The sequence below is a fragment of the Sturnira hondurensis genome, unplaced genomic scaffold, assembly GCF_014824575.4.
Source record: "Sturnira hondurensis isolate 20B ecotype Veracruz unplaced genomic scaffold, ASM1482457v3 Scaffold0008860, whole genome shotgun sequence".
Lineage (NCBI taxonomy): Eukaryota > Metazoa > Chordata > Mammalia > Chiroptera > Phyllostomidae > Sturnira > Sturnira hondurensis.
Window position 1 is genome coordinate 180,739 of NW_028081491.1, and position 12,150 is coordinate 192,888.

A 12,150-nucleotide genomic window follows, 5' to 3' on the forward strand; every position below is an offset into this window, starting at 1 on the left:
TCACGTTAGCAGGCACCCTGAAGAATGATCAGATTCCTTATTCAGAGCGTGGGTTAGTTCTCAAAATGGGAAGCTGGGTTCCTCAGTGAGTCCTATAGATTTGAGAGTAAGGTTTAGACATGCTTGACCCACACCTACAGGTCTGCCCTGAGGACAATGAAACCAGGATAGAGAGGCAGCAACCGCTGGGGTTCTCAGGACACAGAGAATATGAGGGGAAAAAAATCAACCACTGGAATGGAGTCACTGACCCAACATTTTCAAAGCTTCCGTTAAAAAAATTCCTATTTTTGGCTTTTGAGAATATCACACAGGAATCGTGGAAGTTTGGTTATACAGTTCTATTTCCTTCTTGTGGTCTCAAATTATTTTTTAAAGAGTGTTTAATGTGTGTCTTTAGAATTGGTGAATAAATGAACCTCACTTTTTTAATACTTGTGCTTCCCAAAACTATGAGTCATTGAAGCACTGTTATCAGATGTAGGCTTAAACATGTGACAATGAACTGATCATAGGCAAGGTGCAGAGCTTTTGTCTCTGAGAAATAATCAAGCAAGGAAACACCCAAGAGGTACAGGGCAAACCGCCCTCCTGGAAACTGGTGGTGGGAAGACGCTGAGGCCCAGGCGATGAGGGTAGGAGCATGCCTCCTGTGTGGCTCACTTGCCTTTTCCTCCTTTCAACCCGATACCAGGTAAGCTGGCATCAAAGTCAACAGCATGATCCCAGGAAGCTTTGGTGCTTCATCTCAGGACTGTCTCCGTACTCATATTTCACTTTTCCTGGTGCTTTCTGGTACCCAGAGTCCAGTTTGCCAAGTAAGTAAGGAAAGCTGGGGTTGAGGGACGAGGGCAAAATGCCCCAAGCTCAGCTTCCTTTCTAAGCCCTGCTAGGCTACAATACATTTACATTACTCCTGCACTGGAGAGAGGAAACTGGCACCCCCCTTGATTTTGTATACCCCACAACTGGGACTATCCTCATCTGTAAAATGGGCATACAATAGCACCCATCTCCTAGGGCAGCAGTTCTCAGTGTGGGTCTCCTGACCAGCAGCAGCTGTATCCATGGGAACTTGTTAGAAAAGCCAATCAGGAACCCCATCCCAGACCCACTGAAACAGAACCTTCAAGAATGGGAGTCTGAAATCTGTTTTCATAAGTGATTCTGATTGACACATGCACTGGCCTTCAGCACCCGTGGCATTATGGATGGAAAATCAAGACAAATTCTACAGACTACCAAGTCCTGTGGAGGAAAAGGGACGGCCCAGCTACTCCCTCCAGGGGGGGCGCCTCAGAATGGCCTGGCCACCCTCTCAAGGGGACAGCACCCAACCCTTTCCTAGAAAGGCTTTTATTCCGTTTTTTGCACAGGCGTTCAGGTACAACTTATTAATCATTGTCAGGCCGTAAACAGTAGATAGCACACAGAGAACTATTAGGAACTCTTCTAAGTCAGGGTCTATTAGCTAAAAGGCTACAAGACTTTGGAAAAACAAACTCATTTTTTGCTCAGACTTTTATCACTTAACTAAAAACAATCTTAGCGAAGCAGGTTTCACAGGGTTTCACATATTCTTGCTCAGGCCTGATCACCCAGGGAGCCCGCCATTCCCAGCACAGGACTGTACTGCCCTCAGTCACTGTTTTCAGGTTTAAGTCAGGCAGAGGAAGCAGATCGCCAAGGAATTCTCAGAGACTTCTCACAGACAGACTGAGGACTCAGGCTACATCAAGGCCAGGGCGGGGCAGGGGGCTACGCGAGAGTCCATCACCCCCTCTTTGCTGCAGCCCCCTGAGTCCTTCCTTGAGGGCCTCCTAAGTGATCATGTCTGGCTTAGGTTGCCCTCCTCTGAGGGGTCGTACCATCATTGATTGACTGACCAAGCACTAGGAGCCAAAGATGGATGAAGCAGAAGCAGTGCTCCTGTCAGGGAGATGAGCTTTGTCTCCTTAGTGGCTTATGGTCTGAAGGTCGTTCACTCAGCCTTAGCCATGGGGGGTTTACAGCTCCTGAAACCAGGCAGGGCGGTTCCCAACACTGATGTACTCTCAGGTCTGTGAAGCGCATCATAGGGTTGCTGTGAAGAGTACATGAAGGAGCACCTGTAACACGCCTCAGAACTATGTCTGGTACCTGATATTTAGCTATTAGTATCATCATCATCATCATCACCATCACTTCAGGAACACTTTCAAACAATGTTATAATTTCCAGCAGCACCAGAGACCCACAGACAGAGATGCCTGTCCTGTGGAACAAGCCCTCAGCACACCCATGTGCAAGCTGACTCTGAACAGTGCAAAGGGCTTCTCTGTCCTGACCATTTACTATAATGATAAAGGGTATCAAAGGGGAAAAAATACAAGACACCTGTACATGGAACCTAACCAACAAAACAAACAAGCAAGCAAAATATAACCAGAGACATTGAAACTAAGAACAAATTGACAGTAACCAGGGGGATCTGGGAGGGGATAATGGCGGGCAACGGGGGTGGGGGCAGGAAGGGTTTTTAACATCTATAAAGGACACATGGACAAAACCAAAGGAGCGTAGGATTAAGGGTGGGAAGTGGGGATGGCTGGGGTGAGGGGGGAGTGGTGACGGGGAAACGGAGACAAATGTACTTGGACAACAATAAAAAAAAGTTAAAAAATAAAAGAAAAAAGAAAATACTTTATTAATGGGGACAATTACAATATTGAGATACTTTATGAGCAGAGACTATGGGATGGGTGGCTATGAGACAATAAGGGGAGAGGAAGCAATAAAGCTGCTGTGTGGAAGTCTTGAAACTTAAAAAAACTGTTGAACGTTGCACTAACAGGAGAATCAAGGCATAAAATGTTGACTGTAGTCAGGCCCATGAGCAAGGAACTTGGAGTGTCACAGATCACAGAGTTTGGGACGATGTAGCTGTCCTAGTCAAGCCATCCTAAAGATAAGTTAAGCACAAAGTTTTGATCCACCTTGCCAAGAAACTGATTTTTCACTTACCCCATATATAGCAGCGTAAATAACAGGTCGAAAAGATATCAGGCCTTAATTCTTGGAATCTGTAAATGTTAACCTATAGGGCAAAGATTTTGCAAATGTGATTAACTTAAGGGTCCTAGTAGGAGATACCACCCTGGATTATCTGGGTGGGCTCTAACTGCAATCACAAGGGTTTTTATAAGGAAGTAGAGGAAAATTTGACAGACAGAAAAAGAGAGGGAAATATGACCACAGAGACAGACACTGGAATGATGTGGCCCAACGTCCAAGCGGCTGGAGGCACCAGAGGCCAAAGAGCAGAGAATCAGGTCTCCCCCAGAGCCTTCAGGCAGTACAGCCCTACCAGCACCTAGTTTCCAAAGTGACACTTATTTTAAATTTCTGACCTTCATCGCTGTGAAAGAATTCCTATTGTTTTAGGCCATCAAGTTTATTGGAATTTGTTACAGCAGCCATGGGAAACTAATACACCTTATTTCATAAAAAGACTTTTTCAGAGTTGAGGAAAAGATACTCTCACATCCAAAGAAGAGTTTGTGGATGATAGTCTTAGGGGTGGAAAACAAATTCCTACAAGATCAGCTCCTTTGTTATCTGCTACACTAAGAGGCTTTGCCATAATCTCATTTAAATATATCAGTCATATGCTGTAAAGTCAAGATTACTGTAGTTAATCTCAAAATTTAAAACGGAAAGAAGACTAAGCTTCAGAAAAGCTGTTAGCAAAGTTACATTATGATGTCTAAATAAATGCACGAAGTACACCAGGAAGGACAATGAACACAAAGTAAGCGTTTAATTAATTCTTGTTGACTGATTTACTTAACAATTTGGCTAACTGTTTATCCTACAGAGAAAGCAAGGTTACAGTAGCTCAGAAAAATGTTATAAGTGGCTTTATATGAACATTTAATCATAAGCAGGCTCTTTTCCATAAAATTATAAGTCATAATAGGTATTAAACCACTTTACAAGTAGACCATTTTCTGGATAAGGTTTTTTAAGAGTAAATCTTAGCTTAGTGAATTTCAAAAATTGAAGGGGGAGGTTTTATTGGGGAGAGGTTTTAGGTGGCCTCATGGTCTTGAATACCAGCACACTAGATTTGTTCATTCCTATATGGTTAAAAACTCTCAGCCCTGGCTGGCATAGCTCAGTGGATTGAGCATGGGACACAAACCAAAGGGTCGCAGGTTCGATTCCCAGTCAGGGCACATGCCTGGGTTGCAGGCCAGGTTCCCAGTGGGGTCCAAGCAAAAGGCAACCACACATGATGTTCCTCTTTCTCTCTTTCTCCCTCTCTTCCCATCTCTAAAAATAAATAAAAATAAAATCTGGAAAAAAACCTTTCAGAGATGAGGTAATTATATCCTGTTTTACCACTGAGCAAAAGAAATCTAGGCAGATAGACACAAGAAGATATTTTTACAGACACTGCATTTTAAATGGGAATCAGGAAGTTCTGCCAATTGCATTTTATCAAAGGCAGAGCTAAGTTTTCATTGCTTGAATAAAACGTGACCATTTTAATAATTAGCCCTCATTTTAGTTATTTTGCAAAGAAATGGGAATAGAAGAAGAGAGGGAATACAATACTAATAGATTTCTGTAATGACTTATTTAACAGATTATGTATAAATAAAAGTAATGAGTTGGAGCAACATCTTCCACCCTCTTGCCTTAATGATTTTCTACTGTGTTTCTCTTGAATTTGGGTACTTCTTGACTGAATTTTAGGTTTTTAGCATATTTGCAATGAAGAGAGTCCATTTTTTGTTTTACTGCATTTGTATAACATCTCAGGAGACAAAGCGGATGAGGCCATTCCTCAGAGCAGCACCTGCCACACAGCCTGCTGCGAGGCTATTGCCCAAGGCGCAGGCGTTTGTGTAGTAGCAGGTTTTTCCTCCCTGTGCAATCTTCTCCAGCTGTGACCCAAGGGCAACTGTAAAACCCACGTGTTAGAATAACTCAGATTTCTTGTGATGGACTGAGTAAACAAAATAAAGTGGGTAGGTTTTATATGACAATAATTCTCTGACCTATAAAAGAAACCTCTGTACTATCACCTCAAAGCAGTCAGGACTTGCTCAGTGGTTACCGACTTATTTTTGCCTACACTTCCCACCCAGAACAAATCAGAGAAATCCAAATATTCTCCCCAGAACAATCACAATAAGATGCTCCATTTTTAGTTGTTCCTCCTACAGCTTCCCCGTGACTACACCCTCTAATAAGGGCTTACAGAAGCTTCCTTGTTTTTTTATCATAAAGCTTTTCCTCAACCGACTGTCTTTGAATTGCCTCCCTTGTTATATACAGCAAGTTGTTTTCATATCATATTGGTGGTCTTCATTTATTTCCACTTCTGTTGACTGCCAGAATTTTTTAAAGGAAAAAAAAATACCTCCAGCCATATGCAGTACACTGTACTTTGTAACCACCTGAGAACTTGTGGTTCCTAGTAGTGTTTGACAGGAAAGGGATTTTACTACAAAAGACATCAAGTGAAATTTTTAACAAGTTGATTTTTTAAATACCTGATTGTGCTTCAGTGAAGTCTCCCAGTTTAACGTTAACTAAGAGTCTACAAATCGACATGCATTATGACTCCATTTTTGTGAAAAAATATAAAGATATGCCTACCAAGAAGTTACGGGGGAGGGGATGAGAGATGTTTATTCTCTAAAATATATTTTCTACAATGAATGTTTCTTAAATAATTTTTAAAACATTTCTGAATTAATTTTCATATATATCTGGTTCCATAGTGTAGTGGTTATCACGTATGCTTTATACGCAGAAGGTCCTGGGTTCGAGCCCCCGTGGAACCATAGGTAGTTTATCCATCTCGCACCGCACGCGGTCCCCCGCCAGGGCGGCTCGCGCTGGGGCCCGCTCTGCCAGGCCGGCTGGCGCGCGCCTATATATCCATCTGAAATATTTCTTCAAACAGTGTAACCTAAACCTTAACATTAAAGTCAATAAAGTACATTTCTTAGAGCCAAAAGAAGGACTTTGGATACTAAGGAAGACAATGACCCATAACGCAGAACATAGGAAAGTAAACGCAGTTTCTGCCCTTCTCAATTGCTGTTCTTTTTATTGAATCAAATTCTCCTGTAAATAACTCCTTTCCGTTGGTTCTCAGAAAGGCTTGACAGGCAAGGAGCACTACAGATGCCAGCCTTCCCTGTTGACCCAGCCAGTCTGACCCCTCTCCTTGTAGGGATTTGGGCCTACCAGCGATGTCCAACCTGCGGCCCCCCAACTCAGGGAGGTTATAAATGCGGCCCAACAGAAAATCGTGAATTTACTTAAAACATCATGAGATTTGTGTGTGATTACATGTCACAATGTATTCATGTGTGGCCCAGAGACGCCAAAAGGTTGGGACACCCCAGTATCATGCCCCACCCCATCCCCGTTTGGGGCATTGCCCTTCCTCTCCACAGTCTTCGCAAACCCAGCTGCAGCCATCCCAAAACAGGGAGAACACACCCACCGGCCTGGGGGCTTTGCCTTCTGGCGACCAACCCCATAGATTCCAGCGGAATAAACAGGAACCACTACACACGATTACATTGTTCTCAGCGTTCCTGATATTTTAACCACCCGCCAAGAGCATGAATTCAGAGCGAGTAAAGGATGCAGCTCGCAGGGAGGCGGGAGACCCTCCGCACCGCTGACCCAATACTCCAGCTCGCCTCCTCCCGGCGCACTAAGGTAGATTCGACTTTTGCCGGGAAGAGTGGGATGTCACGGGCTGGGAATCCGAGAGCCCAGAGGCCCCGCCCCGGGCCGACTCAGCCAATCGCCGTGCGTACAGGCGCGTTGGGGGCAGGGCGCCCGGGATGAAACCCAGGGCCTTAAAGGCTGAGTCAGGCGCAACTGGGCCAGAACCGCGGGCCTCGTCGACCTTCGAGGGGCTTCCTACGTTCGTGGAGTGCCGCTGCGCAGCTGTGGCCGCCACAGGTCAGTCGACGGCTAAGGCGCGACGGACACATAGACTGGAGGAGGGACCCACTCGGCGACACGGGCAATAGGGCCGGCGCGACCCCCGGGAACGGGAGCGTCGGCTTACGCAGAGCTGGCGAGGGTTGGTGAGGCCGTCTCGGCGCTGTCTCCAGCCCAGACCCTGGCAGCCAGGCGGTGGGGAATGGTAGAAGCAAGATTCAGGGAGCCGAGGGGAACGCTGAGACCTGTGCTGGAGCCGGTCAGCCTCCGGGCGCTCTAGGCCTGTGCAGGAGCGGGTCAGCCTCAGGGCGGTAGCGGGGCAGTGGGGCCCGGTTCCCAACGAAGCGTCGACATCCTCTGGAAGCGTCTGGCGTTCGCGGGGGAGTGGCGGGGGGGAGGGGTGGCGGGGGCGCGGCTTTCGCGTGGCCCGGCCCCGCCTCCAGTGTCAGCGTCACCTGGCCCGGGCCTGTGCTCTGAACACCTGGAGAGCAGGGTCCCGTGCGGGCATGGGAACCGGGGGACTGTTACTCCTAAGAGCCCTGTGATGGCGTCTCGGGTTTAGGGGATGGACTAGGGCTGTCGGGTGCAGAGGTCAGTTGTCGGACAGCAGAGCTCTGGTGCACTCCTGCCCATTTTTTCTTGGGAAGGTCTTTCAGAAAGGTTTGTAGGCATATTTCACTCCCTGCCGCACAAGTCAAGAAGAAAGGTGTAAGGTGGACACCTAACTCCTGAGGATCCCCGTCCCTACTTGGGATCAGTTATCCTGGTAATAAGTGTTTCTGAGTCATTTTGATACCTTGACTAAAAAACCTGGGCCAACAGTTACCTGATCGTTGCTTTAAAATTCTGACCCTTAAGGTACCATAAGACTCTTATCAAAACCTAAATTATCATTGTACTATTACAATAAAGTCTGTCTCATTTCCCATAGCACTTGGGAAGTGCAAAAACTCAGTCTGTTTTTCATTTTGATGGCTGAATCATATACCTGAGCTATTTGGTAAGTCCTAGCCTGTTTCTCCACCCACATTCTTAGCCTTCTTCCACAGACTTCCATAAATACTTGGGAAGGTAATTTAAATGTTATTACCCAACAGTAGTGACTATAACGTCTCCGAAGAAAGGTTTTCTTCCGAAAGGATAGGCTTCTAGAAGGATTGGTCTAATCAGATAACTCATTTTTCCTCTCCTTTCTAGGTTTTTGAAACATGAAAACTTCACTTCTCCTGGCTGCCCTTTGCTTGGGAATAGCCTCAGCTTCTCCAAAACTCGATCACAGTCTGGATGCACAGTGGTACCAGTGGAAGGCAACACACAGGAGACTTTATGGCGCGGTTGGTAATATTGGAACTGTCGAGAGGGATCCCACTGAGAAAGGGCCCTTGAAGTTAGGAGTTTATAGCCAGAGAGGAGCTTCCAGAGGTTAGCTTTACCAAGGCAGTAACTTAATGGCAGCCATTAATGGGCCCAATACAGGTATACATCCCCGTGTTGGAACTTAGAGAACAGCACCCAGGAGTATAAAGCCTTCTCGGGCTGTGGTTTCTCTTCCTCTTTATCTGCAAATCCACTGGGTTTTCAGTAGAAATAAAGGCAATATGGTATGTTTGCCACTAGGATGAAGAAGGATGGAGGAGAGCAGTGTGGGAGAAGAATATGAAAATGATTGACCTGCACAATCGGGAATACAACCAAAGGAAACATGGCTTCACCATGGCAATGAATGCCTTTGGTGACATGGTGAGTGTGGCACGGGAGGCTTCGGTTTTTGTGCTTCTTCTTAGTACTTGAGCAAAATAACCTCTTGCTTTTTCAACAATTTATTAACTTTTCCCTATAGACCAATGAAGAATTCAGGCAGGTGATGAATGGCTTTCTAAACCAGAAGCAGCCCAGGAAGGGGAAATTGTTTCGAGAACCTCTCTTGGCTGAGATCCCCACATCCATGGACTGGAGACAAAAGGGCTACGTAACTCCTGTGAAGAATCAGGTATGGTAGCGTGCACATCTTTTATCTCAGGAAAGCCAAAAAGGAATGGCATCCCTGCTTTGAAAGACTGGAATAACATGCTAGTATTAGTGTTTTTTTTTTAATACTAACAACGTCTGCTAGTGTTTTTTAAAAAAGTGTTCAGGTATATGGGTGTTGTCAGTCTTTGTATTTGTCTTGTAAGCTGATAACTTTTTTTATTTTCAGGGTCAGTGTGGTTCTTGTTGGGCTTTTAGCGCAAATGGTGCCCTTGAAGGACAGATGTTCCGGAAAACTGGCAAACTTGTTTCTCTGAGTGAGCAGAACCTGGTGGACTGCTCTCACTCTCAAGGCAATCAGGGCTGCAATGGTGGCTTAATGGATAATGCCTTCCAGTATGTCAAGGACAACAAAGGCCTGGACTCAGAGGAATCCTACCCATATCTTGGAAGGGTAAATGTAGCTCAGTATCTTGTTATTCCAGTTCTGCTTTTGAAAGTCGAACATTTTCAGAGATAACAGACACCTTAGCATTCACATTTTAGATATAAACTCTCAGAACTATAACTGTAAATTTCCAACCTTTACACAGATCTTTGATTGGGTGGTTAACTATATAGCTGGTCTTATTTCTATGTAACATGGAGAATATATGCATTATTCTTCATATAATGCCAATTTTTCCCTAGTGAAAAATTTCCCAAGAACAGGTAGACCTAAGGGTCTCTCATTTGCTAACTTTTCAATTTCAAGGCTACCAGTAGCATTTTGCTTTCTGGGCTGCTGTCAGAGTTGACTTAGAAATTATTAAGGTACAGACTGCTGAGTTTTGGGGTCTTAGAACTAATGTTTCCCAGGAGGTGGGTGTTAGTCATTGTCTCTTCCCATTTACCTTTAAAAGGATTCAAATACCTGTAACTATAAACCTGAGTATTCTGCTGCCAACGACACTGGCTTTGTGGACATCCCTCAGCATGAGAGGGGCCTTATGAAGGCAGTGGCGACTGTGGGGCCCATCTCAGTTGCTATTGATGCAGGCCATTCATCATTCCAGTTCTATAATGAAGGTAGGTGTCTATCTTATTATAGAAATCCAGGCAAAAATGGAAAACACCACCATGGTTACCTTTTTGGTATGGAGTCCTTTCCAAGACTAGAATTTTGAGTGTGTGCATTTAATATAGTGATGTTTCCACTTTAAATATTTTCTCATGATCACAGACTGTTCATAAATATTTTTAAATGGCTATGTAATTCATTCAGTAGATATAATCTAATTTACTTAACTATTCTCCAATTGTTGGACCTTTTCTCCAAAAATTTCTTACTATTGTGATTAGAACTATAAAGAGCCCTGTGGCTCAGGGTTCTTTGTAGGACATTTAGTTGGCATTCTAGGACTAGGAAGAATGATTATGCTGATTACTAGTAGTTAGATGAGTATCTAAATCATATTGGTTTTGATAACTAGATCTTATTGAAATTTTCTTTTTAGGTAGAAAATGTATCAGATTTTATTGTTTTGTTGATTTCCAGTGAGTTGAGTTTGATGTTTTACTTTTTATCAGCCATTACTATTTTTTGGCAAATGTTTAAGCCTTATTTGTAATGTATGGCATTACACTGAGCTTTGAGATGCCTCTATTAACTGTGGCAGACACGGCAGATTCCTGTCACCTGTCACTGGGAGGTTCTCACCCCGACACTGAATTTTACCCTCACAGGCATATACTATGAACCAAACTGCAGCAGCAAAGACCTGGATCACGGTGTTCTGGTGGTTGGCTATGGTTCCGAAGGAGGACAATCAGACAGCAACAAATTTTGGATTGTCAAGAACAGGTATAAAACTCTAAATATTATATTTGAAATTGAGAAGGGAATCCTTGTTTGAAATCACTATTTGGTTTTAGGTCCAAAAATGCTCAATTTTGAAATCCCAGGAGTCTTTTTCCCACTTAGAGACACTACAAAAGTTCTGATGTTTGATTATAAAATTCTGCAGCAACCTTATGAGTGTCATGTATTTGTAATACTGCATTTTAAAATTCTGAAAATTTTCTTAAGAAATACATTTGGCCCCAAGGGTTTCAAACAAAGGATTTTTTACATGCAGAGTTGAGAGCTGGGTTCCTTTTTTGTCTCCAGTTTTTCAACAAGGTATAGTGAGCAGAAACATCTACCTCTGCTGATTATTTAAGTCTAAAAATTGTCCAAGAGTTCAGTGGTCTCAGCATTATTCTGTTACCATTCATTTGATGCCCTGCCATTGCATTCTGTTCCCATCTCAGAGGCCTTGGGGGTTGTCAGGAGCGATTCTCACAGTTAAGTTCTTTAACTGAGATGATGCGTAAGGGAGCCTGTGGAAACAAACTATTATATTGGAGTGTTCTGCCTCAGTTTCCTATCTAAATAAGTTAAAATAAGGACCCCGGGGAATTAATAGATTTATAACTGTATGTAATAGCACTGAGAATAGTATCTGATACATGGAACCACTATTTTAAGTATTACCTAGTATTATTAATGAAGCTAATGTGTATTTGATTCTTTGTGTAAAATGGAAAACATGCTCTTCTTTCAGCTGGGGGTCAGGATGGGGCATGAATGGCTACGTAAAAATGGCCAGAGACCAGAGCAACCACTGTGGAATCGCCACCGCAGCCAGCTATCCCACCGTGTGAGGTGATGGACAGTGATAACAGAAGCCTTGAGGAAGGGCATATCCGGAGGAATTCTACCTTAAAACTGATCACACCTTTCTTGTATAAGATGAGAAACTTGAATCATTAAGGATCCAAGTTGAGATGTGAATTCTCTGACATTTTTAAAAGGGTAAATGTTACCAGTACTTTAATTACTGTTCTAAATAGCTTTATAATGTTGAAGATTCATTGCTTAATTCTGAGACTTTTGAATTTTCATTTTTTAAAAGGATATATAAAACTTTACCTTTTAAAATAAATTTTAATTCAATATGTAGATATGGAATTTGTTTTTTAATTCACTAAATTTTTGCATAGTCAGGAAATATAATTGGGCTGTGAAGACATAACTGAATGTGCCAATGGCGTATAGGAGACAGATACTGGGTAGCCCTCTGGACCTTGTGGTTATAAATACATGGATTTTATGTCAGTTGCCCATTGGTGGTGTTGACCTAACCCTTGAATCTAGCAAAATGTGATAAACAATCTGGAAAGACAAAGGTAAATTTTTTT

The 12,150-nt window shown here is 43.5% G+C and overlaps 1 protein-coding gene and 1 non-coding gene across 2 annotated transcripts; both read left to right on the forward strand.

The window, feature by feature from the left end:
- Nucleotides 1-5,764: 5,764 nt before the first annotated feature.
- TRNAI-UAU (transfer RNA isoleucine (anticodon UAU)) lies at nt 5,765-5,837 on the forward strand. Its single transcript has one exon. It is a non-coding gene; the product is annotated as a tRNA-Ile (tRNA).
- A 1,020-nt stretch (nt 5,838-6,857) lies between these two features.
- LOC118993699 (procathepsin L) lies at nt 6,858-11,913 on the forward strand. The gene is made up of 8 exons (XM_037056175.1): nt 6,858-6,978; nt 8,158-8,294; nt 8,578-8,700; nt 8,801-8,950; nt 9,158-9,382; nt 9,831-9,996; nt 10,654-10,771; nt 11,514-11,913. The coding sequence occupies exons 2-8, from the start codon at nt 8,169-8,171 to the stop codon at nt 11,611-11,613; spliced, it is 1,008 nt and encodes a 335-aa protein (XP_036912070.1). The 5' UTR covers nt 6,858-6,978; nt 8,158-8,168; the 3' UTR covers nt 11,614-11,913.
- The last annotated feature ends 237 nt before the right edge of the window (nt 11,914-12,150 follow it).

Excerpts from the sequence above, each read along its gene's own strand:
- LOC118993699 (XM_037056175.1), top strand. The coding sequence starts at position 8,169 with ATGAAAACTTCACTTCTCCTGGCTGCCCTTTGCTTGGGAATAGCCTCA. Across the intron at positions 8,295-8,577 it reads ACAGGAGACTTTATGGCGCG|GATGAAGAAGGATGGAGGAG; the intron begins GTTGGTAATATT and ends GTTTGCCACTAG. Across the intron at positions 9,383-9,830 it reads CCTACCCATATCTTGGAAGG|GATTCAAATACCTGTAACTA; the intron begins GTAAATGTAGCT and ends TACCTTTAAAAG.